The 25396-nt window shown below is 44.8% G+C and overlaps 2 protein-coding genes across 2 annotated transcripts in view; both read right to left on the bottom strand.

Annotated features, from left to right (window-relative positions):
• Positions 1–2476: 2476 nt before the first annotated feature.
• Positions 2477–16277, bottom strand: LOC130380053 (transmembrane protease serine 6). The gene is made up of 17 exons (XM_056587236.1): positions 16203–16277; positions 15246–15393; positions 14587–14729; positions 13836–13903; positions 12528–12703; positions 11780–11987; positions 11263–11390; positions 9572–9684; positions 9131–9240; positions 8588–8730; positions 8227–8325; positions 7918–8031; positions 7214–7330; positions 6881–7049; positions 5774–6051; positions 5307–5443; positions 2477–4847 (listed from the first exon to the last, which is right to left on the bottom strand). The coding sequence occupies exons 1-17, from the start codon at positions 16275–16277 to the stop codon at positions 4683–4685; spliced, it is 2391 nt and encodes a 796-aa protein (XP_056443211.1). The 3' UTR covers positions 2477–4682.
• Positions 15865–25396, bottom strand: part of LOC130379384 (uncharacterized) — a 10384-nt gene continuing 852 nt past the window's right edge. Inside the window, exons 1-10 of the mRNA XM_056586170.1 lie at positions 25157–25396; positions 21885–22042; positions 21094–21220; positions 20332–20437; positions 19690–19777; positions 19336–19469; positions 19008–19203; positions 18708–18813; positions 18324–18402; positions 15865–17956 (exon numbers count right to left, since the gene is read on the bottom strand). The exon at positions 25157–25396 is cut by the window's right edge and continues 852 nt beyond it. Of these exons, the coding sequence (XP_056442145.1) occupies positions 16997–17956; positions 18324–18402; positions 18708–18813; positions 19008–19203; positions 19336–19469; positions 19690–19777; positions 20332–20437; positions 21094–21220; positions 21885–21984 (1896 nt within the window). The 5' untranslated portion in view covers positions 21985–22042; positions 25157–25396 and the 3' untranslated portion in view covers positions 15865–16996. The remainder of the gene's footprint in view (positions 17957–18323; positions 18403–18707; positions 18814–19007; positions 19204–19335; positions 19470–19689; positions 19778–20331; positions 20438–21093; positions 21221–21884; positions 22043–25156) is intronic.

Consider the following 25396-nt stretch of genomic DNA (forward strand, 5'->3'; position numbering starts at 1 on the left):
TAAGGGTTGTTGTTGTATTCCACAATTTCCATGAATGCCACGTTTACAGTAAGGAAAAAACATGGAAAATATAAACGGATGCATATGTACACAAAATGTACGTCCCAAACATATAATCAAATATATGTAGCTATAACTATAAAGTGGCTCAAACTATGTATTTCATTTGGCTTCACTCATTACAAATGGATTGGATTAGACTCCCATTGCTGCATATTAGATTCACAACTGCTGTACCATACGGTTTCTAGCTGGCCAAGGCAACATACAGTATATCGTGACAATTATATTTTTAATTATTAATTATTATGAATAAACACTTTTCCTGGGATTTGGGGTGTGGTTTTGGGTCTCGGGTGCTCCCACATGCATGCAAACTTTGAAATAAGTCTGTACATGATTTTTTGAGTGAGAGATGCATTTCTGAAAGTAACCAGCCTACAGTTAACAAACGAGAGAGTCCGTTTTGGCTCCCCCTCCTCCGAAGGAAGGGAGCACATTTGAATATTACCACCCCTCACTATCATTTGATGGTGTTTGTTGGGGGTTTGGTTGGTATAGGGCTCGGTGGGTTCTGGTTGGGTTAGGGTCAGGGGGTCTGTAGAGCTAGGGTCAGGGTTAGGCTGAGTAAGGTTAGGGGGTATGGTGGTTCGATAAGGGCTAGGTGGTCTGTGGCGTTAGTACGGTTCATTTGAGTACGGTAAGGGCCAGGTGGTCTGCGGGGTTAGAGGCAGGCTTAGGTTTAGTAGGATTAGGGGTTTGATGGTCTGTGGGGTCAGTATGGTTAGGTTTAGTACGGTAAGGGCTAGATGGTTTTTATGGTAAGAGTCAGGATTAGGTTTAGTAGGGTTAGGGGTTAGGTGGTCTTTGGGGTTAGTAGGGTTAGGTTTGGTAGGGTTAGGTGGTCAGTTGGGTTAGTAGGGTAAGGTTAAGTAGGATTAGGGGTTCGGTGGTCTTTGGGGTTACTAGGGTTAGATGGTCAGTGGGGTTAGCAGGGTTATTAGGTTGTCTGTTGGGTTAGTAGGGTTAGGTGGAATAGGGTTAGGTGTTTTATAGGGCTGGTAGGGTTAGGGGTTAGGTGTTCGGTGGGGCCATAGGGTTTGGAGTTAGGCGGTCTGTATGGTAAGTAGGGTTACATTTATCAGGGTTAAGGGTTAGTGGTTCTGTGAGGATGGTAGGGTTAGGGGTTAGGTGTTCGGTGGGTCCATAGGGTTTGGAGTTAGGCGGTCTGTATGGTAAGTAGGGTTACATTTATCAGGGTTAAGGGTTAGTGGTTCTGTGAGGATGGTAGGGTTAGGGTTAGGTCCGGTGTTCTGCTGGACATTACCGTTAGTGGTCAGCACAATTTACATTGTGTGAACCTAGCTGTGCGGATTCAATACAATTTTGGATTCCATAGACAAAACATAATACACTGTTCAACGAAAGATAACTTTGCTTATAAAGAAAGTACACATTCCATTATTTGTCTGTTAGGATGACTTTCGGAATGAGGGATTTTTTTATTGGTGGGTAAATACGCTTAGAGATATAAAGTGGATGAGATTGAACGTATGGGATTTTCAAAACGCTTTAGTAAACACCACTTCCATTGAAATGGACAATGCACTATTGGGATTTTCTGTATAGATTAGGTTTGATGGTTTATTCCAATGGAGAGATGTTGTTTTGCCTTGCACTGTAGGTACCCACATAATTTCAGTTTCAAAGTCACATATTGTTATGAGTTGCGTTGGCTTAGCTGAATCCCTGGAGTTGAAATACATTTGAAACCTTCAAAATGACCATTTGACTGAAGAATGGTTGAAACACTGGATGAATAGTGTTTGCTGCTCGAACAGTTTGTTCAATGAATAATCAAGTGCCTCATTAGACCACACCTTCCAGAAAAGCAAAGTCTGTGTTCTTTCAGATTAATCAAATTCCAATAGGACGATAGTTGCATATCGCTCTAAAAGTTCAGCACAGGTAAAGCACAACTTTTCGTATAGTCCCAGTATGGTTTACCATACATATAATATATTGCAACTATTTGAATAGTTCAAAAATTGGTAGCAGCTACGTCTTCTAGTAGAAAAATACGGCAGTTCCTTACTGGATAGTCCTCAGGAGGAATGTTTGCATTTAAAACCCAAATAAAACAAATATTAAATAAGCAAAATAATGTATTCTTTACCATTAATATAAAACCAACAGTGCTCTGTGCTGCCTTGCAGCCACCGTATTAATATGAATAGGGTTGGGGGGTGGGCGGGCGGTCGTAAAATGTTGCCTGTAAAGCACCATGACTGTGAAGGTCAAGGCAAATAAAAATCGATTTGACTTGAGATGTCATTGCAAGTGACCTTGCTGATCTTAGAGTCCTGATAGATATTGTTCAAGCACCCGGTGGGACAGCATGGTACTGGAACAGATTTAATCGTGGTTCAGTCTAATAAAATTCCAATTCTACTGAAACGCCCCCCCGGGGCTGTTCTGGTTAATTTCTGGGGGAGTGATGGAAACAGAAAAGGGCTGTTTTGTAAACCTTTATTGACTAAGGGTTGTTGTGTTGCTTTGGTTAAACATGCTAGCTTTACATATAAATGCAGCAGTTAAACATGCTAACACCATACATGTACAAAGCAGTTAAACATACGTACACCATACATATACGGAGCAGTTAAACATGCTAACATCATGCATATACGCAGCAGTTAAATATGCTAACATATTACCCCTTTTTAGGGGTCCGAGCAGCGAAGCTGCTTGGCCCCCATTGTTTCTGTAGTTTTTTTTTTCCCTCAAATTCTGTAAAAGTCATACTGCAGCCCTTACCGTAAGTAGAAAACTCATAGAATTTGCAGGTATGGTTACCAATAACCCCCTCTACCCATAAACCCAAATTTGTGGTACTGCACCCAAAGGTGGCGCTATTGTAAAAAATTATATTAGGCTTATTTCTCCTCACCAGATTGACCTGTGCCGTGTTCCCGTACTTCCATGGGTATACTTAAAGGAATATATACTATAGTATACTATCCGTACTATCATTTTTTCAGATGTGAGTGCTGTTCCAAATTGAGCCGGATGTCGTACTCAAAAATTGTGGTACTGCACTCAAAGGTGGCGCTATTTAAAAAAATTATGAACTAGCCTTATTTCTCCTTACAAGATTGACCTGGACTCAAAATTCTTTCATCATATTAATCTCTAAAATCAGATGCATCTTTTTCACCCTCCAATGAGGCTTCATGCAGTTCAGGAATGTCAGTGGCTCAATGGGATAAACCCTTGTACTGACTTAGGTTGAGCGTTCGAATCCTGATTAGAGCATTATGAACAAGCTGAAAATGACTTTCTATTGTGGCCACTCATTTAAGAAACACAACATTGAACAGCACCTGATATTCATTAGGCAATCAACATTCCGGCTCATTCGTTTCCAAGGATCCGACTGCAAAGACACAGTATTGCATTAAGGGGAACTTCTTCGTTAACCATTTTTCCTTCATAATGAACTCTGTCATATTAATATTACTTCCGTTAGTGATCTTGTCGACAACATTCCCCAGAATTTCAAAGATTATTCAGGTATTTGCTTTTAAGAAAGCCCTAAATTAATTTGAGAAATGTTTGCTTGGAGTTTTCTGGATGTTGTGTGCTTATCAATAGACAATCATTTTCACCATGTGAATGAGGCTACAGTTCAGGTTTGTCAGTGGCTCAATGGGATAATGCTTTGTACTAGTGATCCTTAGTTTGAGAGTTTGAATCCTGATTAGACAATTATAAACATGATAAACATGACATTCGGTCATTGCTCTGCAGCCCAGTCACCTGAAAGCCGAGGCACAGTATGGCATTAAGGGGAACATCAACATCTTTTCTTCATAATTATATGTCATATATTTATGTATCTTCCATTAGTGTGTTCATGACTTTTTATTTTGCTCGGACCCCATTAATCACCGCTTGCAGTTATATTTTTTATTTGGCTTTGTTTTGACACATCAAGATATTTGTCTCTGGACTATTACCAAAGAAATATTATCAGAAGCGAATTATTGTAAGATCTCCCATTCAGGTTTAGGCTGTGCGTGACTGATACACCAGAGTCACATACATGAAACTGTTATTACCAAACGTTAACCAGATATTTCCTATTGACTAGTCACAATGAGCAAGTCAGCTTACACACAGAGCTCCTGGCTGGATGGAAAGCCTTCTAAAACCAATTATACAGAGAGAAGCATCACTTTAAAGGAAGCCTGCATATTTATGATCCTGAGAAGCATGACCAATTGGTTAAAAACTTAGGCTGTTGTTTCAAAGTTTTCTCCCCAGTCTTGCTGTTCATTTGTTTCAATACAGACCATCGCTCTGACTTTCCATTCTTTCTATATTTTGTCTTCCATTCAAATTTGTTTATATTCTTATTAATTATCAAAGGTTGTATTACCAGATGCAAAATAAAACCCTTATAAATATCATATGTATGTACAGAATGGATGAAAAACATTTACCTAATTTTTATATAGCTATTAAAATATGATTTACAAAGAAAATATATAATATTATAAAATATTTAACAGGATCGTTTTTTGTTGTATTTCATCATCCTGAAGGCACAGCCACTCACTGGCAGTTAGCGCAGCCCGTAGCATACCGGCGCTAGGTTCATTCGTGACACCTGAGGCGTCTCAGGGAGCCTGGATGATGTCCCTGATCCAGGCGGAGACCTTGGTGATGCGGGAGTAGACGCCGTAGTAGTCAGGGCGCCCACAGCCCGTGCCCCAGCTCACCACGCCCGCTAGGAACCAGCGACCCAACGGCCCCTGACACACGAGAGGGCCCCCGGAGTCCCCCTGGGAGGGATGAGGATGGAAGGAGTGTGAGGTCGGGGAGGGGGGGATGATGGAAGGAGGAAGAAGAGGCAGGGGAGGCAGAGGAGGGATGGATTGAAGGAGGGGGGAGGGATGGATGGAACGGTAGATGGAGGGGTGGATGAAAGGAGGGTGCAGGAGGATGGAAGGAGGGAGACGGTTGGAAGGAAGATGGGATGGAAGGAGAGAATAAATAAATAGATAGAACTAACATAATTGACATTCAACAGTGACAGATTCAGATTAGCAAAGTGTGCTTAGAAAAATGTATGATGTGATGATGATCATAATGTTAATCATTAATTATTTGTAATAACTATGTACAGTCCAAGGTATATTTCTGGTACGATCGTATGACCTTCCGAACAGGCTAGCTATCGGTCGCCTGGCAGCAAGTGATGTCATCCAACTGATGTCATACACCGAGTGATGTCATCCTACCTGGCATGCGTCACGCCCACCCTGGCGGTATCCTGCGCAAAGCATTCTGGGAGTGACTAAATGTCCATAGGTGCGGGCGCAAGACACCTCGCTGACCAGCCGCACGCCCACCATCTGCAGCACGTTACTGCCCTCTCCTGGTGAGATAAGAGTTACACATCATTCAACACTTTTAATCCCTGACGGGAAATTTAAAATAACATTAGAATTCAAAGAAAAAACACTATTAATCAAGGGTAAAACGATGCAATAAAAATAAGTAGCAGTAATTACAGAGAATAAATCTATAGATCGACCCCATCCATGCAACCAACCCCACCCATAGAAGCGACTCCACCGCCTACCCACCCACATCCAAAGAAACAACTCCACACCACTAACCACCCCCACCCATAGAACCTATCCCTTCAATGTCACCTCCCCCACCCATAGGACCAGCCCCGGCCCACTAGTAGCAATCCGCCCACCGTTTTCCTTCAGGGCCCCCCACCCCGTCACCCAGCAGAGCGTGCTGGGGCTGAACCGGTGGCTGGGTGGGGGCAAACACACGGGCAGGACGCGCCTGGCCAGCAGGGCGGGGGAAGAGCGCCGCACACGCAGCAGCGCCAGGTCGTAGTCGTGGGAGCCCTCGTCGTAGTAACGGTGCAGGTGGATGCTGAGCACCGGGACCACCTCGTCGTACGGGCCGGTGCGGTTCAGCAGCAGCTTGCCCAGATGCACCGTCCACACGGAGGGGTTGAGGAGGCTGGGCAAGGGAGAGGAGGGAATGTAAGAGAGCGAGAGTGAGAGAGAGACCACAGGTTTAGACAGAAACAGGGAAGAGGTGCATTTCATTTACTTTTACAATTAGGGCATTTAGCAGACGCTTTTATCCAAAGCGACTCAGTTAAGACACACATTTGACACACCGACGGCAGAGTCAACCATGCAAGGCGACAGCCAGCTCGTCGGGAGCAGTTAGGTTTAAGGCTCCGTCCACCCGAAGCCGAAACAGTTACGGTTTCGATCTATCCGGTTTCGGAGTATCTCCGTAAAGACGGAGTCAAGCGAAACCGGGTAGATCTGTAGAAACGCTGTAGTACACATTACAGGCCCATAAGGGGCGCTGCTTCTGCTACAGCAATCCAGAAGGAAAATAAATAAGAAGAAGAGGCGAGCATGCGCATAAAGGGTGAGACTCCGCGGGCTTAACAGTCATTGGCTAGAGGGTCGAGGGGTGGGGCGATGACGTCATGGTTTACGGTTTCAGTCGGTTTCAGGCGTCCACACGAATCCAAAACGAAACCGGGTAGATTTGAAACCACCTCCGAGGGTGGTTTCAGAAGTTTGCGGTTTCGGTCAGCGGATTCGCCGGCTTCGTGTGGACGGAAGGCCGAACCGTACAAGACCTTTGCGGTTTCGCCATGAAATCGGCTTCGTGTGGACGGGGCCTAAGTGTCATGCTCAGGGACACATCAACACTCAGCTAGGAGGAGCTGGGGATCGAACTTGCAACCTTTCGGTTACAAGACAACTGCTCCACCTCCTGAGCTAAGCCGATCCCACACACTGAAATCACATCAGAAGTCACGTACCGGTCGTCGTAGAAACAGTGAGCGGCAGTCACCACCCACTGGTCGGAGACCAGCGCCCCGCCACAGACGTGTTGACCTCTGACCTGCAGGCTGGCCTGCCACGGCCACTCCCCCTCAGAGGAGTTGACTCCACCCACAATACGGCTGGTGATCCGACTGATGCCGCAGTCTAATGTACACAGACACATACATGGCATGCACACAGCACACATTATACGTGTACACAAAGACAGACACACACACCTCACTAATTGACTCACACGCAAACTCATGCACAAGAACCTCAATAGCAGAAGTCACAGCTGTTTCAGTTTGATGAATTCTCTCTCTCACCGCAGGGCGTCTCATCGGAGCCGTCGGGGCAGTCTGTGATGAGGTCACATTCTGGGTTGGTTTTCCTCAGGCAAGTCCCGTCAGCGCACGCATAGGTCATGTCTGTACACTGCACACCTGGCAGCACACACACGCGTTCGCGCAGACATGAACACACACACACACGCAGAGGCACCCACCCACAAGGAGGAAATATAGATACAGGCAGATGTTTAAAAACTGGAAGACTTGACTTACTGTTTCCACTGACCCCGTGAAGATAAGCGTGTGTGTGTGTGTGTTCGTGTGTGCGTGTGTGTCTGTATATATTGTGGCAACCCGGCACGGTGAGGGAACCACCTCCTCCCAAACAGGAGGCCATTTTGCGGGGAAAAACCAAAAAGGCATGTTTTATTCCAAACTCAAACATAATGTTTCTCGCTGAAGAAACACAAAAGAACGTAAAAACCTGGGGGGAGAATCCCCTTCGTGGGGGGAATCCCCGTCACCCACGAGGACCGGTCTCTCCGTACAGGAGCAACATGGCTGGGAGAGCCCCGAATGAGTGGAGAAGCAGGCTATTTAAGCCCTGCTTCTCCACCTGTTCCTCAGGTGCTCTGCATCTCCTTAATTGGCACGGGCCGGTTTGCTACAATATATATATGTGTTTGTGCGTTTTTGTGTGTGTGGGTGTGTGTGTGTGCGTGTGTGCGTGTGTTTCCTACTTTCAGTGCAGTTCTCCTCATCAGTGGCGTTAGGACAGTCGGGGTATTGGTCACACACCTTGTGGTAGTCCACACACCGACGGTCAACCAGACACTGGTACTGTGCCACACATACTGACACACGAAGGGAAAACACACAAACGTGGTGAATTATTTTTACAAGAAATAGTAGTGGTTGTGGTAAAGACACTTCCTCAGGGGCTATGATGACATGTAGAAGGCTGGGGTTTTTTGCTCGTGCATTAGTCTTGTTTGGTTTTTGATCTAATAATCTTCTGAGAGATTCATTGTATATTTGTCAATTTTTACCACAGCTTTCTTCGTCCAGGCCGTTTGGGCAGTCCTTGATCCCATCGCAGGCAGAGACACAAAGACCGTTCACAGTGCACAGGAACTGACCGGGACATGCTATGAACACACAAGCACAAACACACAGACACACACACACTTTGCAGTCACTAATGTATAGTTTGCATACGGAACATATACTGTCAATATTGTCAAACTCGACTCTAATGTAGATTTATATTGCTGCTACTCATAATGTGTGTATAGATGTATTTTCAGTCCTTATTTAGTGTAGTTGTATCTCTTTTTTATTCCAGTACTCTCCTCTTTCAGTGGGTCAAACAATGGACCAATGGCTGAGCAGTGTGTGGGCAGGACCTACGCTCTGATAGGTTGAAGAGGCTGTAATGCAGCTGGAGGCCTGGCCCAGTGAGAGCCACATCGGAGGTCATGCGGACGGTGGTGGAGGTGGACAGGACAAACAGACGCTCTCTGTAGGGATGTAGGCCTCTGGTTCCACACAGTCTTATGGTGGTCAGACACAACAACAACAACAACAACAACAACAACAACAACACAAGCACAAATAACATAATCCAAAACAAAACAAGCACAAACATAATATAATATATATAATTGCTTTCATAAATCTGTCTCTACCGTCTCTAATGTTAATTTTATGTTCAATCCCTTAGTGAACTCGTAATCCTTAGATGTTCCACAGTTTTAAGATTGGTAATTTGTGCCCTCTGCTATTGAAATTCTATTAATTAGTCCTTGGTAGCCATGCTGTTTGCAATACTATTATACTATCTTGACATGACCCCAAATCTTCTGTCTCTTACACCCTTTTCTCCAACCCTCTTGATTCCTGCCCCCCTGTCTCCTTCCATCTCCCTTCTCTCCCTTCAGTGGATGTTGGTACCTGTGGTTCTCGACCAGCCACTGGCCCTGAGTGCATGGCTGCTGGAAGCCGGCCCTGGTCAGTTCATAGCCCTCAAACTCCAGAGAGAGGCCGTAAGCCAAGCTAGGCATCTGGTGGAAAATGCACAGAGACACAAAGAACGACCGACAGACCGACAGACAGACAGACAGACAGACAGACAGACAGACAGACAGACAGACAGACAGACAGACAGACAGACAGACAGACAGACAGACAGACAGACAGACAGACAGACAGACAGACAGACAGACGGAGAGAAAGACAGACTCTATTGATTTGTGGATGGTTAATTAATAGATGGATAGATCGTTAATTGCTGGATGTGGTTGAATAGTTCATCGATGAATTGTTAATCGAATGGAAGGATAGCTAATCTATGGATCAATGGGTGGATGGACGGATGAAGCGAGCAGGTCTCACAGTGAAGGTCCAGGTGCAGTTGGTGTCGGGCGGGTAGTAGCTTGGGTAGAAGGGCGTCCTGAGGGTACCTTGAACCCCTGAGACTGCTTCCAGACCAATACTGCCATTGCACTCTAGAGGGGAGAGATAGACAGACCAAACAGTGACTCGATTGCACGGTCCATGAACAGTCTACGTGACATTGCTGCCCCAAAGTTCCAACCCTGTGCCTACGGAGCTTCAGAGGTAAGAGATGCACAACACATGAAAAGTTAGCATTTTAGTTGAGGCCAGCTGGACCGTAAACACATTGACGATAAATTAGATTTGAATCTGGAATACAAAGCCATGACAAGACATTACAACTAAGGGCAACATGCTTGATTAACTCATTGGGGTAAAATTTGTGTTCTTACGTATATTACACCATGTATGCACTTTTTCATTGGTCAAATTAGAATCTAAATGCATTCTGGGATAGTTCTTCTTCCCAAACCTCAAAAAGTCAACGTCTGCAATGGCTTCACTTGTAAGAACCTCTGGAGGGAAAAATACAATGTGCAAAATAGAGTGGTATTGAAAAGGGACCATATTAGGACCAAGAAAGAATTCTGGAGCAACACTTTTGTCCTTTTATCTTATTTAGCACACTAATCTACAGTCAAACTGTAAATTAGCCAGAGTTAGCCGAAGAGGCTAGTTAACATCCGTTGTCCCTGTACTCCAGGGTGAACCTACTCCGTAAGAACGCTATAACCGATCACTTGCTTGTCAGTTGGCCTTGCGGTCAAGAGCATTCATCTTCCAATCCTGGGGGTTCCCAGTAGAAACCCTTGCTGAGTAGCAGTGTGGCATCAGAGAACAGATACTCAGCCTGGAGCTGACCTAGCAACAATCTGGGAAGTGTTCCAGACAGGCGCTCGGGGCAGATAAAGGCAGGCGAGTTGCATGTTGAGAGGAAGACATTTTGATGATGTTCTTCTTCCTGTCTCCTGCCTGCAGGAGGTCTTTGTTCTGGTTATTAAAGCCAGCTAAATAAAGGCTCACTTCATCTGTGTGACTTCCTTCAATTGGTTTGTGGTAGCTGGTGGTAGAGTAACCAATCCACTATCCTAAGTCGAAAAAAGGAACTCTAATTTATTCTCGTAATACAGAGCCAATACATTTTTAGCTTGGAGCTTTGACTGGAGCGAGTTGGCCTTTCAAGTCTCTTCCTTGATGTGCCAAATATGGCTATTCTCTGATTCTGAATATGCCGACCCCCTGTGGAAGGATCTACACCCTGTAAACTGTTGCATGCACTGTGTGGACCAATTGGTGACATCATGTACATTTTTACACCCATATTTTGGATACTCTATGAGTCTATGGTTATGTGTTCCTCAAGTTACTGGAATAAATAATGTGAATGTTTTACCTTCAATTGGAGGGACTTTCACATCCGAACTACATTATGTCAGAGTGTGAAAGAAGCGTGCGTGTGAATTGTATAAAAGGCTCAGATTAAACCAAGTCTTTATGAGTGTTAACGTTTCGATCCCAGGCCTTCGTCAGACTGATCACGAGTGTTTTCTCTGAACAAGGTCATGGAAAGAAAGGTTAGCACAATGACCTTGGTGTAAGACTCACGCAACATATAGTTTGAGAATGATGCTGTCAAGGTAAGTAGGTATTGTCCTTTGATTTCTTGTTGTCTCGGAGGCTCCTCCTACCTTGCTTCTCCCAGGCTTGAGCCGACAGGGAGACGGAGCATGGGGAGCTGTACAGCCACACCAGCGCCATCCACTGGCCAGAAGAGAGCACTCGAACCGCAGGCTCCAGCCTATTGCAGCCATGCACTCTGGGGGAGGGAGGGGGACGGAGGGAGTCGGGGGAGAGCGGGAAAGGGGACGGAAGCAGCCAGGGGGAGGGAGCCGGGTAGAGGAGGGAGAGAGCAGGGCGGTTGAGAGGGGGAGGGAGGGGGAGGCAGAGGATGGGAGGGTGGGTAGGAGAGGGAATACGTTTGGAAGGATGGGAGAGCTTGGGAGGGAGAGGAAGGGAGACATAAAATAAGTTGGAGAGAGCCAAGAAAAAGGTTAGGGAGCGGTTTCAGAGATAAGGGATCAAACCCAGTTCCTTTGAGAGTGCGAATGGGAGACCAACTGCCTAACCCCGACACTATCATCCCCCCCCCCCTCTTATGTAACCATGGTAGAGCTGCTCTGAAAGGCTGATGCGCCAGTCACTCACGAGGTGATGAGTTGGCTGGGGCTGGGGGTCAGGGCGTCATACAGCAGCAGCTGGTCTCCACAGCTGGGCAGCGGCCACTCCACGCTGACCTCAAGCTGGGAGCCAGGGGCTGCCTGCAGGTGCCACAGGCAGGAGGAATGCCTGGCGTCTGGGCCCCCCAGGGCCACAGGGAGGCTCCCGGTCTTCACCCTTTGGTAGTGGTAGCAGTCTGGTGGGTTTAGACCAACGGGTAGGAGAGAGGAGGCGTTAGTTGTTGTGGTGGTTCTGATTTGTTCAAAGCTGATTGGATCAGGGTTGAGATTGTTCGGTCGTCTGCCACATTTCATGAACTTCAGTATTTGAGCATGATTTTGCATGTACCAAATACATCTACTTGCGGGCTAATTGGTTCAGTGTTGTGACCTGATTGGTCCATGGCTGATTGGTTTAGTGTTGTGACCTGATTGGTCAAGGGCTGGTTGGTTTAGTGTTGTGACCTGATTGGTCCAGGGCTGATTGGTTTAGTCTTGTGACCTGATTGCTCCAGGGCTGATTGGTTTAGTGTTGTGACCTGATTGGCCCATGGCTGATTGGTTCAGGGTTCAATGTTTAGATTTTTTATGAGCTAAATGGTTCAGCGCTGTGATCCTGATTGGTTCAGACTTGATTGGTCCAGCATATGTCCATGAAAACCTCCCCTTTTCTTTTAATCGTTTTCTTTTGATGTCTTTCCCCTCAATACCCTCCTCCCACTCTTCCCTCGTCTCACCTGTGACTGACAGGGAGGCGGGTTGCAGGAGGAACCCCTGCCCCTCCTCCTGACACAGCTGGTACCTGGTCAGGCCCTCTTGAAGGATGTCCCCCACCTGGCCCAACGACACCGCCTCGACCCGGCTGGCTGGCACCGACAGCAGCACCCGGAAGTGGACCACCAGACTGCCCTCTCTGCAGGCACATAAAGTTGATAAGGTGGGAAGGCAGGGAGGGTAAAGGATGGGATGGGGAGTGTGGAGGGAGGATTAACTATGAGTAAGGGCAAAAACTGATTAGATTCAATTGATTACAATTAAAATGTTAGTTTGAAATGCATGAAGAATTTGTGCCAGGAAAAACATGATAAAGCTAGCTTGATTTAAGTTATAAATCACTATATATATCACTAAATAATAGTGAAGTAAAGTCATGGCACCACCTCAATACTGAAACTTTGAGAGGGATATCCGTGATGTTTTACATCATACCAGGCTACTCAGAGGCTGCGCTTCATTAACCCCTCAACTCCTTTGTGGACTTCCCCTGAGCAATCAACCTCAATTCCCTGCCTCCATCATATGTGTTGTTCCATTTGTCTGAAGGGAAAAGGGAATTTGGCGAGGAGACCCTAGGAGGGCTGTGGGAGTGAGTCAACGAAGAGGGTCACTCAGAGGTGTTCATTGCCCTCAATGCTTTGCAGTTATGCATTTGACGCAAGAAAACACATCCATGATAAGGTGGAAATGTACCTAAACTCTGGTAGAATAACACTAAAGAAGGAGAAGCTGTTTTGCCATATATCTTAAAACCATAGCAATACTAGTTATGATAAAAAATTATCAATGAATATGTTGTTGATTTAAATAGATAGTACCCAAGGTAAAATATCAGATAGAAAGATACTGCATACACACACTACTTCTCTATGAATACAATGCATATGAAGCATATGCTTTTTGAAAAGGCCAGGTGGGGCTAGCGATTGTATCAGGTGGTTACTTGGCAACCCCTTGAATTGAACAGATGATGAATCAGAAACCGATGCAGCACATCACAGAGTGCCGACGTATCGCATTTATTGGCGGAAGACGTCCTCGCTCATGGAAATTAGTCTGCAGAAAATTTCTGATGATTTATCAAATGTAATTCCCCGCTTCCCCCTGCCTGCTATAAATCTGCTCTCCAATGTGAAATATGCTGTAAGACAAAGGATTGAGGGGAAGTTAAAGAGGGGAAGTGGAACTGCCAATGAAGCGCAGCCAGTTTCATTTCAGTCCTTTATAATTCTTTCTTTCGATACATCATGAAACATCGCTTCCAATACCCGAAAGCGAACACAGCTGTGGAGTTGAGGTACCGAGAGAGACTTGAATCTGTGATTATTTTCTCCACCTGAATAACAGAGGACAAAAGGAGAGATTGTTTCCTACAGTATTTTTTACTTTAGCCAGGAGACAGCACAGCTCAAGTTATACCACAACGTCTATATCTGAAAGCACAAGCCTCAGTCATATCCAAGTACTTCTTAGTTACACCCGAGTACCGTGCTGAATAGTTCCTTTTTCCAGAAGTTATTTCTACGTCTGTTCCAGTTTAGATTATTAGAACTTTTCACACCAATCTTATTTTAAAAGGTGTCATTGTGATATTCTGAATGATGTAGTACTTATTCCACATTTTTAGAAGGAAGCAAAAGGAGACAATTGTTATCAATTACAACCGCTGTCATATTACTGATATTATGTTTTTGTGTTTAACTAAGACATTACATAAAGGAATAATATGGTTATCACTTGGGTCTCTACGTCGTTGATCTCTACATCGTCGGTCTCTACGTCGTTGTTCTATACGTCGTCTGTCTCTACATCATGGTTCTCTACGTCATTGATCTCTACGTCTTGGGCCTATACGTCGTGTGTCTCTACGTCTTAGGTCTCTAATCCCTGGCTTTTTAAGTGGTGGCTCAATACTCCTTGGATCTCCACTAAGGTTGTAATTGTACTGGTCTGGAGAGAACAGTGCAATTCCCCTTTTGGCCACGCCGGAGAGACACATAAATGAAGCTTGAGGCTGACCAGGTCCTGGACATGTCTGGCCTGGCTCCTGAACTCTGGGCTGGTGTCAGAGGTCAGATCATTAGTCAGCTCCCTGTTTAGGATGGAGAAGTAGGCGGTGTACTGCTGCTGCATCCTCGGCTCCCACACCCACACCCTATAATCTGTCACACACACACACACACACACACACACACACACACACACACGCACACGCACACGCACACGCACACACACACAGGGAATAAACCAATAAACACATAAATTAACCAATGAACTCATCAATACAATAACCAACAAATAAATGGAAGACAGAGAGACAGCAAGAAAATTGACCAGAAGCAACCAATCTATTATCTGCTAATCAATTCATAAATTAATTCAGCAATCCTCATTCAGTAATCAGGTTACCAATAAACTAATCAAGCTATCATGAGAATAAATTAGTAAATCAATCAAGAGTGTTGTATTTATGCATGTGTGCCTGCTGTGTGTATATGTGAGTGAGTGAGTGAGTGAGTGAGTGAGTGAGTGAGTGAGTGAGTGAGTGAGTGAGTGAGTGAGTGAGTGAGTGAGTGAGTGAGTGAGTGAGTGAGTGAGTGAGTGAGTGAGTGAGTGAGTGTGTGTGTGTGTGTGTGTGTGTGTGTGTGTGTGTGTGTGTGAGAGATCATGGTTCCCACCCAGGAAGTACCACACAAGGGCCGCGCCTCCTGCCAGGACGACGGCGATGACGAGGGCCAGGAGGACGGCCAGGAGATACTTGCAGGACTCTGACTTCTTCACAGCGGTTATCTCGGTCCCGCCGGTCCATGGAGCCGCTCCCTGGAGCTAGTAGGGGTCCAACAACAACCCTGAACACTTACCCACGTTGTGGGGCCTACCTGTATACGTGCTTGCCTGATAAATGGTTAAGCAATAAAGTTCAACCAAGGTGTGTCGTCAAAAGTAATGACGAAGCAAGTTGAAATTTGACCTCAGATATTTTTAATTTGTTGTGATAGGCTACTAATAAAGCAAAACCTTTAATAGTGGTTCCTCTCGTTGTTTTGCGGGCATCGGTTGGCAAAGGCTACATTTAATTGGAGAGCATGATAAACATTTCACCGACGGCCTCGCCTAACCCTTGCTCATTGTGTTAGTTCATTTAATTCTTCAGTTCACCTACTGAAGTGTCATGCATTCACTTCAGGAAAACAGAATTGTACTGTTTTTCTGAATTAATGACATCGGAATTCAGATCATCTTTATCATAAATAGGCCTAACTATTTCTGTTCATTGTTCAAAGTGATAGGTCCAACGTTTAAAATGTAGTAGGCCTTCTAGCGGTGGGGTTGAGCTTATTCTCCATGAAAACTTATTTCGGAATTTTGAGAAAATAATCTCTTTAATTCGGAGAAACATGGCAAACCAGTGATTCTGCATTGTGCAGTATGCACTAAAGTAGTTGGATCAGGTCGTGGATTGATTGATATTGTTATAGACATTTGGTAGGCCGAATTGACATGACCTTCTACAATAAGCCTATTGATATAGACATATAGACAGACACAAATAGCTCATTATTTGGTTTAATGTACATTCTGTATCATACGGTTCACAAAGAAAAGCCGTCAAGCTTGTCCGTCGCTGCATTTACCTGTTGATCCACTACCACAGGTGACACCTCAGAGTTCTTGACCCGCAGTTCGGTGGAGCCATGCCGGGGAGCCATTACAAAACGCGCAGTTAATTCTGTGAATAACCATTAGTCTTGCACATTTTAATCCGACGACGTTTCGCAAGGATCACCAACACCTGCCTGCTCCTCGCAAAACGTCGCCGATTCTAGGCTTATGTGTCCAAAGATAAATATCGGTCAAATATTTTCCAAAGATCACCTACATCCAATTCGTGTCATATTAGTGCTGTGTTGATCTCACAATCATTCGCAATTTTTAAAAAACGAAAATAGCAATCTATCGTTAAACGAGACGTCATCTGATCCATCAATCTTCAGGTGAAGCTGCGAGTGCGAAGCTTGCAGGCAACAGGTGTTTGTGACGTAGAGGGTTGACACCCAGCAACAGCGCTTTAAGGGAACAAAAACGGTTAAAATAGATACCGAATTCACCTCGGACTCCAGCTGTATTCACCTACGCTATTAGTACTCTATTTAAGGAGATATGATTGGTCTCTTTGAAACGTTAAACCCTCGTTGATGCTTAACATATGCTATGGAATATAAATAAAGCAGTTATCATAGGTTGTTAGGGGTTTAAGGATGAACGATAAGCCTATGCCACCACTTCAATGTGTAGCCTAACAATGAGTGCGAAAGTTCATAGTGAATAATTAATAATCAGTTTTTAATGCAAAAATATCCCCAAAAAAATAATAACTTGACATTGCATAGATAATATGATGATAGGTATTTTCAGTTTTCAGTTGTGTTTACACTGGCATATATCCGCCACTAGAGGGCAGCAATGTGGTTGTACTCGTCATGGAAACGCCATCTCCCGAATTAAATGACAAGGATGAACTCGGTCCTTGCCCTGGGAAAAACGGGGAACTCTCGATAAGTGAACCAGGGAGTCGTAGTTCTGTGCCCGAAAGCGGAGGAAATGTAAATGTTTTGGTGCCAAGAGAGAAATCCACACCCTCCAGGCTCTCCACACTGACTTGCTCCTCCCCCCCACTGCCTACACCTGAGTCAGGGCTCATGGCTCTAACTTCAAGCAACTTGACCTTTTCATAGTCCAAACAAACCTCCGGTGACCCCACCTTTTCATAGTCCAAACAAACCTCCAGTGACCCGACCTTTTCATAGTCCAAACAAACCTCCAGTGACCCCTGACCTATGATATCTCCCCGGACGAATCCTTGACTCAGCAACTTTTCAATCGGCGATTCTTCTCCTTCCTCTTCTTGACTCTCTGAACCTTGAGACCCACCCTCAGCCGTGCTGCCTCCTCCCTCTCCCACCTCTTCGTATCTCTTGCAGAACTTCATGGACCCGGTAGTGCCGATAGGAGCGCCGGGGATCATGTTGAGTAGATTCAGGTCCGATGGAGCCCTTCCTTCTCCGCCCTCCCCCTGATACTCCTCTGTTCCTCCCGTTGCCGCCTCACCCACGGCTCCCCCGCCCATGGGTCCATAAGGGGAGTCGGCGCTGCAGGGCTTCAGGTTAGGGTGGGCCTCGACGTGGAGGAGCAGGTGGGGATAGCTTGGGTTGGAGTACCTGGAGGCGGCCTTGAGCTCCTGCGCAAGTGGTGCAGACCGGCTGTGTTTGGAGGAGGCCCTGAGGTTCAGTGTTGCAGACTGGCGGCTGGTGACCTCCACTGAGGAGATCAAATCTAGCCCAGTCAGGGTGTGATGGGACTCGCTGGGGAAGCCAGGCTTCAGCCAAACCTTGAGGAGGACCAATGGAGAAATGTGTGTTTTAATGTGGCGTGTATCATCATCTAATATTGAGGAATTAACAGTGATGTAGAGGGAATGGGATGCATGTCATTAAGGGGCAGGAAAGGGACGCCGTCTTGCTCATGGACACCCCTAGCCAATACCACTCAGCCACTGCCAGCCTAGTTGCTACATGTTCTCTCTATACACAGTACTTTTGTCAACTTTTGTAAATCCTCTAAAAATTACAATTATTTCCCATTCTGATTTGGTGCTTTAATCAGAGGCCTAACTGGCCAAATATTTTGGTTTCATTGCAGAGGTGCTGGAGAAAGTTTCTAGAAGCAGGAACATTTCTAAACATTTTAAAGCTAACCAGAGATTTGCCTTCAGGACCGAGTAAGTGATCCAGGTTTGGCAGAGGAGGACCACTGATCTTCTTCACCATGAACACCCTGAAACACAAAAGCAACCCTAGTCAAACAACCAACCAACCAATCACATAATCAATTAAAAGTGTGACAAGGCAAGTGTTTTTGCAAAAAGCTCATCTCAGATCCAGAAGTCAGTGTCCGACAATTTTAACAAAGAACATTTTTTGACAGTTGCCATTCTGCTACAGGCTTCAAAAAGCCTGTCTTTCGTCTGGCTTTTGATATTAATCCAAAATCAGATTCATGAGACACACAAAAACACACACACAAACACTTTTACGAAACACTTTACTTGTGTGGACGCCAACACTTGGCTCTCTACGTACCAGGTCTCTCTGTCTGTCTTGCAGACGATGATGGCTAGGGACAGAAACACCACTGCACCTACGACTGCTGTCACCAGAGCTTCCCACTGCATAACAAACTCTCTTTCTGAGGACCAGAGAACACAGGGCAAGGTCAGTTCCCCTACCATCTCTCGTTTGCATACGATTTCCAACAGAGACATTGGGAGAGGATGCTGTGATCTGTGGTGGTATTGGATAGCATGCAGTCACATCTGGTTCCTCCTATGAGTAAACACAACGTACAATCTGGAAGAAGGCCTGTGGCGGCTCTTCATTCACCTGTCGTTGATGATACTTCCGTCCCGACGGCAGAGACCCAGTGCAACACAGGGCTCCAGTCGCTCCACTCTGATTTGTACACGGCCTCGCTAGGACGGACTCGGCTGCGCGCCTGGTACCGCCCTCTCTTCTCCAGCCCGGTTAACTCCATCTGGCACAGGGGTTTGCACTCGGTTTCCATCGTAATGTTCTGAGCCTAATAAAAAAACGACAAGAAGAGTTTCATAATGCACGTGATGGACCTATGGAGGACGTGTTGCAATGAGTTGCATTGCGTTCTGTTGCTTTGAGTTGAGGTAAATTGTGTACCAAACACACACACACCTACCCCCCATGGTTGACCCACTTTTATCCACTGCAGTTGGATGTCACGCCAGTCAATCCATTGTAATCTAGGGACCTCAGAGAATAAGGAGACGGCGGTCAGGTTGACCTCAGGCGTGCTGGGTCTCTTCAGCTTTACTACACAAACACACACACACACACACACACACACACACACACACACACACACACACACACACACACACCCACACACACACCAACACACACACACACACACACACACACACACACACACACACACACACACACACAGAAAAAAGGCGTTTTCAGTGTTAATGTTGGCCCTGGGCTATGAGCAGTAAAGGGAATAAAGGGTTAGGTAATGCTTAGTACTTACCGTAGTCTGCTGGCCTGTAGATGATGGTGGTGGTGTTCACAGACTCACAGTCCAGAACAATTTTCCACTTATCACTGTGTCTAAACCCCTGAGGGGAAAAAAGTCAACAAGGAGAACACTTATTCTTGAGCCCTTGAGGGTCAGAGTTTTGCTTAGGGTCAGGGTTTGCGTATTAGGGTTACCTGGCCTACCAAGTTAGTTAATTGGCTGATTATGGTTCGGATACCTTGGTTAGGGGATGGGGGGGGTTAGTGTTACCTTGATGGGTAGGGTTAGCGGAAAGAGGGTTAGTGTTACCTTGATGTGTAGGGTTAGGGTAAGAGGGTTAGGGTTACCTTGAGGGGTAGGGGTAGGGGGAAGAGGATTAGGGTTACCTGATGATTAGGGTTAGGGGAAGAGGGTTAGAGTTAACTTGAGGGGTAGGGGTAGGGGGAAGAGGGTTATTGTTACCTTGAGGGGTAGGGGTAGGGGGAAGAGGGTTAGTGTTACCTTGAGGGGAAGGGGTAGGGGGAAGAGGGTTAGTGTTACCTTGATGTGTAGGGTTAGGGGAAGAGGGTTGGGTTACCTTGAGGGGTAGGGGTAGGGGGAAGAGGGTTAGGGTGACCTTGAGGGTAGGTTGGGGGAAAAGAGAGTTAGGGTTACCTGGCTCAAATTTGGTGGTAAGACCAGGCTGCATGCTCGTAAGGCTGGGTGAGCAGGGTCCCGGGGCCTCATATCACATTCCGATTTATAGCTAGCTGATACACCACTGTAATGAAAGCAGTATTAGTGTCAGAGTTTCCTTATAGTAATTTCTGTTGTTCTATTCTAATCCTGTTCTTTTTGTTTTTTGCTATGGCCTATGTTATTCTAGCTCTGTCAGTTCAAGTGCTGTTTGTTTCTATGATATTCTAGTTCTAGGTTCTATGTTCTTTTCTATGCCATACTATTCTACTCAATGTTATTCTAGTGTGGTCTGTTTTGTTTGTACATAGTGGCTATTACACTGAAGTAGCAATTCACTATTGTCGGTCAGATTTATTCTACATACTGTACCTTGGACTTGTAAAAACCTAATGTATACCGGACGTACATTAACGGCATGAGCTGATGTGAAAAAGACGCAATCACTGCCCTGGCGCATCGATTACACAGTGATTTGTTATGTGTCACGCACTTCTGAAGTTTTGAAGGTCCGCAAGCAAAGAGTTGCAGTCCATAGCCAAGTCCCGATATAAATGCCATGATTGTGTGTGACTGCCTGTCACTTCGCAAACAGTGCATCGCAACTATAAATTACGCTCAACTCTCCGTCCCGATGGGAGAGACTCAGGACACTGCAGGTTTTTTACACCTTCATACGGTTAAACAACATATCATCATAATGGTGGAAACTAATGATCCAGAGGGGACTTGTGTGAATACCCGGGGCGTATCTTTTCGGTTTTGAGCTTGCATGAGGTGGCAGCCGTGATGGGAGGAAACTGGGCCGATAAAGAGCTGTTCCAATCACAGGAGATGGTGGTGTTGAAGTCACACAGACATTTGAGACCTGGGGGATGGAGACAGAAAGGTGATTTTACAGCTTTCCCGGGACGCTGGGGCTGTTTTGATTAAACGCTTATCCAGAGACGCACCGAACCTGAGCTGAATCCAGAACCTGAAGCTGGTTGGGATTATGCCGTGAGTTCTGTTTAGTTACAGATATATTCCATGAGAAAATGTTTGCGAGCAGTAGCCTACGATTGACCTTTCATAAGAGGATTTCTAGTGTGGCCGGCCGGTCTACAAGGTGTTGATTTTAATCCCTTACAGACCCTTTGTCTAACAATATGGTTTTCCTGTTTCAAATATTCGGTCTACAAGATGTTGATTTTAATCCCTCGCAGGCACTTTGTCTATGAATATTGTTGTCCTGTTTTAAAGGACAACATGCATGCATATTTTGTGGTTCATAAATAGCCCCTCTTAAAACCATTATCTTTGAGCACTTGTTTAACTATGTATTTAACCTTCTAGTTAGAATGGATCATTAATAACTGTATTACGATCAAAGAGTTATCGGGGGAGGACGATAAAAATGCACAGTATCATAGTTTCTTTCAAAAAACAGAACCTACAACTCAAAAACAGTGTCTGTTCATATCCCCACCACAGTCCCTCAACAGAAACGAAGGGGCCGTGTTTACTTGTTGAGCGCAGGATGAATCACTCACCGGTAAGGTTGGTGGCCAGAGTCAGTGATGACGAGGCCAGGAGCAGCAGCAGTTGAAGAGACCAACGGGAGGCGTCCACTCGCCATCCCCATTTCCCCATGTCTCTGGCCCTCTGGGAGTCTTCACCAAGGTAGGTCCTCAGTGGCCCAAGCAGAAGGCTGCGTGGCTCGACAAAAAGATACCCGTTAGAGGAGCAATGTCTGCTGGTTTCACCACCACAACCGCCTTCCTGTTATTTTCAGTATCGCCACGCCTGTGTATGCTAACACGTAGCCAGGGAGAGCCCCCCCGTAACTAACAGGTGAACTAAAAAGCAGAATTGTGACTACTTCGGGTCATGAAATCATGTGTCTGTAATGTTGCCGTCGCACCACAGACCTATTTTTTTTTGTTCTTGTCTTGTTCTGACCGCAACGTCCTTTCACACTCATCTTTTGTTGGCCTTTAAAAGGCGAAAAAATATTATTACCTGCAAAGCTTTCTGTATCACATCACATGTTATGCCTTATTTTGTAACACTAGACCGTCGCATCTTTTTCTGTTCTCATTAACACTTCTGTTGTCTATGTCTGAAGCATGTAAGTGACTTACGGTCCTTTGCCTTGTCTTGCCAAATGTAATGTATATGGACCATACAGTATTGCATGTATGATTATGAATCACTTTGCCTCTTGACAAATGTACAAATTCTAAAACCACTTGCTGCTCTGTGTCAATTACATATATATATATTTACATATATATATATGAAAAAAATATATATATATGTTATGCATAGCATAAAAACACCCATCGCTTTAGATTGTCATTAACTTGGTCATGATGTGTACCTTAGAAACAATGTCTTGGGATTGTCTAGTGGCTACGGTGTATGAGTCCCAGCCGAAACGAACTGGGACCGATCTACGATGTCTTGAGTTTACTGTGTATGCATCCGAGAGCAAGATGCCCTTACTCTGACCTGCTCCTTGATGACCTACATCTGAAATACATATACTTTATCTGAACTCAGTGTAAGTCGCTTTCAATAAAAAACATTTAGGAATTAGTTGAACACTTGTTGCTGATTTTCGAGAAAGTTAGTTTATTAACTTTTCCGTGCAAACCACATACACACACACACACACACACGCTCAGACACAAACACACACACACACACACACACACACACACACACACACACGCTCAGACACAAACACACACACACACACACACACACACACACACACACTTCAACATACACATCCTGTTTTCTGAGTAGTGAAAGTAGTTCCCATTGCAATGTGGTTAGGTTTCTTTTGCTACAGTGTGTGTGTGTGTGTGTGTGTGTGTGTGTGTGTGTGTGTGTGTGTGTGTGTGTGTGTGTGTGTGTGTGGTGTGTGTGTGTGTGTGTGTGTGTGTGTGTGTGTGTGTGTGTGTGTGGTGGAGGGGGGAGGGGGAGTCAGTTGGATTCTGTTGGTCACCTGTTTGAAAGAGGACAGTGGAAATTAATTTTTCCTTCAAAACAGGACATGATCATAAGAGCTGCACAAAATGGCAAAAGCAACGATAGCACTCTGAATATAAGAAAGTATATAAAGAAAGATGGGTCACTGAATGCAGAGACATGTCATTAAGTAGCAGGTAGGGTTAGAAAGTGAATAGGGAGACAGGTCATTAACGAGCAGGGAGGGGGTTAGACAGTGAATACGGAGACAGGTCATTAAGTAGCAGGTAGTTGTTAGACAGTGATACAGAGACGATTATTTAGTAGCAGGTATGGGGTTAGAGTGAATATGGAGACAGATGATTAGACGTGAGTACGGACTCGGAGACAGATCATTAAGGAGCAGGTGGGGTTAGACAGTGAGACGGGTCATTAAGGAGCAGGAAGAGATTATAAAGTAATAGCCTACAGAGATATCTCATTAAGGACTATGAGCAGGTAGGGGTTAGAAGAAAGTGTGTTTTTACGAATATTAACAAAGGTCAAGCCAGAATGTTTTTAGAACTTATCGTTTGAATCTGTCTTTGCGTCGTGTAGCGCTCTGTAATATATATGTCTAATTGTATGTAGGCCTAAGTGTCTGACCATGTTCTTTCAATAACCAAGTCTCCAGAGAAACACGTTAGTATTTGTACGTCTCTGAAACCATATATATTAACGTTTCTGAAGCAAAAATATTTTTATCTCAACATTTACAGAGGTTTATATCAGCGAGGTGCGTTAATTGTAACTGTTCGTGTCGTTTTTGGTCAGTTTAAGGTGTTCTGAGGGAATATAATGCGAGCAGACTGCTTTCTGCGTAGGAAATAACCTAAATTAGATATTTAGACAGCCTAGTGTTCCACGTAGGCTATTTCAAACAGGGTGCACAGTTGTATATGGTATCATTTAATGTTCTGTGAAATGCACTAATTGTATAGCCTACAGGAACAATGTATAAAAGTTCACGGTTCTTGTGATAGGATATAGGGACGCTGTGATGAGGTAGCCTATAGGATTATAATTATATTTACATTTAAATTTAAGGCATTTAGCAGACACTTTCATCCAAAGCGACTTACAATAAGTATATTTGTAAGAATGTAAGCATTAATAAAGAATTAAGCAATCACACTTCATGTTGCTTACGAGTTCAATCAAGGTGGAAGTAAAAATGTTTGTCAGGGGGGGGTTCCAGCATGACCGCAGAGTCACAGTTCTCGGTATAGTCACGTCCCGTCAACATTCAGTCAACGTAATGGGAAAAAAGTGCGTTTCCAACCACAAATATGCGTGATCCTACGACGACATTTTTCCACATTTAAATTGTGTGTTAATTGTGTTAAAATCTCAATGTGACAAAGATTGACACACAGACTGCGACTGTTGGGAACACTTTTCAAACATAGTTGACGTCCTGAAAGACCATAATCTACCAAATAGTTCAACTTCACTATTCACTAATCAAATAGCACACATGCATTAAGATGTTGACTTTTTACTGTAGAAGAAAAAAAAATCCAAATGACTGAATTAATTAATAATATAGCCTACTGAATGACGTAAAAATCCACTCTGAAAAATCTGTTTCAAATCCACAAGTTATACAGATGTTTATCAGATCCTCGATCTTAGTCAAATAATCGTTCAAATCATCTCATCATCGATATTCATACTTCATACGTCATCAATGGAATAACACATCCAGCCTATATCACCATCCTCGTCGAATACTCAATAATCATGTGATTGGAGATAGAAAATAACAATTATCAAAGTACAGTCGATGCAAGTGAGTAAAACTGACCTGTGGAGGTTTCCATGTCGGGTTGTTTTATATGATCTGCTGTTCAGAATGTCGCTGTTTCTGTGAAAAACATGGAGGCGGGGGATTCGGAGAAAATGCAGATGAGCCAAAAAGCGTGCTGACCTTTTGGATGTGCACCCACGGTCTTTTACTTATAGTTTCCCCATTTCGTAGCCTCCTCCCCCAGAAATAAAAAAGCAGAAATATCACGTTGTCTAAACGGTCTTTGTTTTATGGCCG

Source organism: Gadus chalcogrammus, chromosome 3 (genome assembly GCF_026213295.1).
Source record: "Gadus chalcogrammus isolate NIFS_2021 chromosome 3, NIFS_Gcha_1.0, whole genome shotgun sequence".
NCBI lineage: Eukaryota > Metazoa > Chordata > Actinopteri > Gadiformes > Gadidae > Gadus > Gadus chalcogrammus.

Bases quoted from the DNA above. Each gene is read 5' to 3' on its own strand.
- LOC130380053 (XM_056587236.1), bottom strand. From the start codon at position 16,277: ATGGCTCCCCGGCATGGCTCCACCGAACTGCGGGTCAAGAACTCTGAG. The intron at 8,326-8,587 runs GTAGGTCCTGCC...GTGTGTTCATAG, and splicing joins CCTCTTCAACCTATCAGAGC to CATGTCCCGGTCAGTTCCTG. The intron at 7,331-7,917 runs GTAGGAAACACA...GTGTGCTGCCAG, and splicing joins TGAGGAGAACTGCACTGAAA to GTGTGCAGTGTACAGACATG.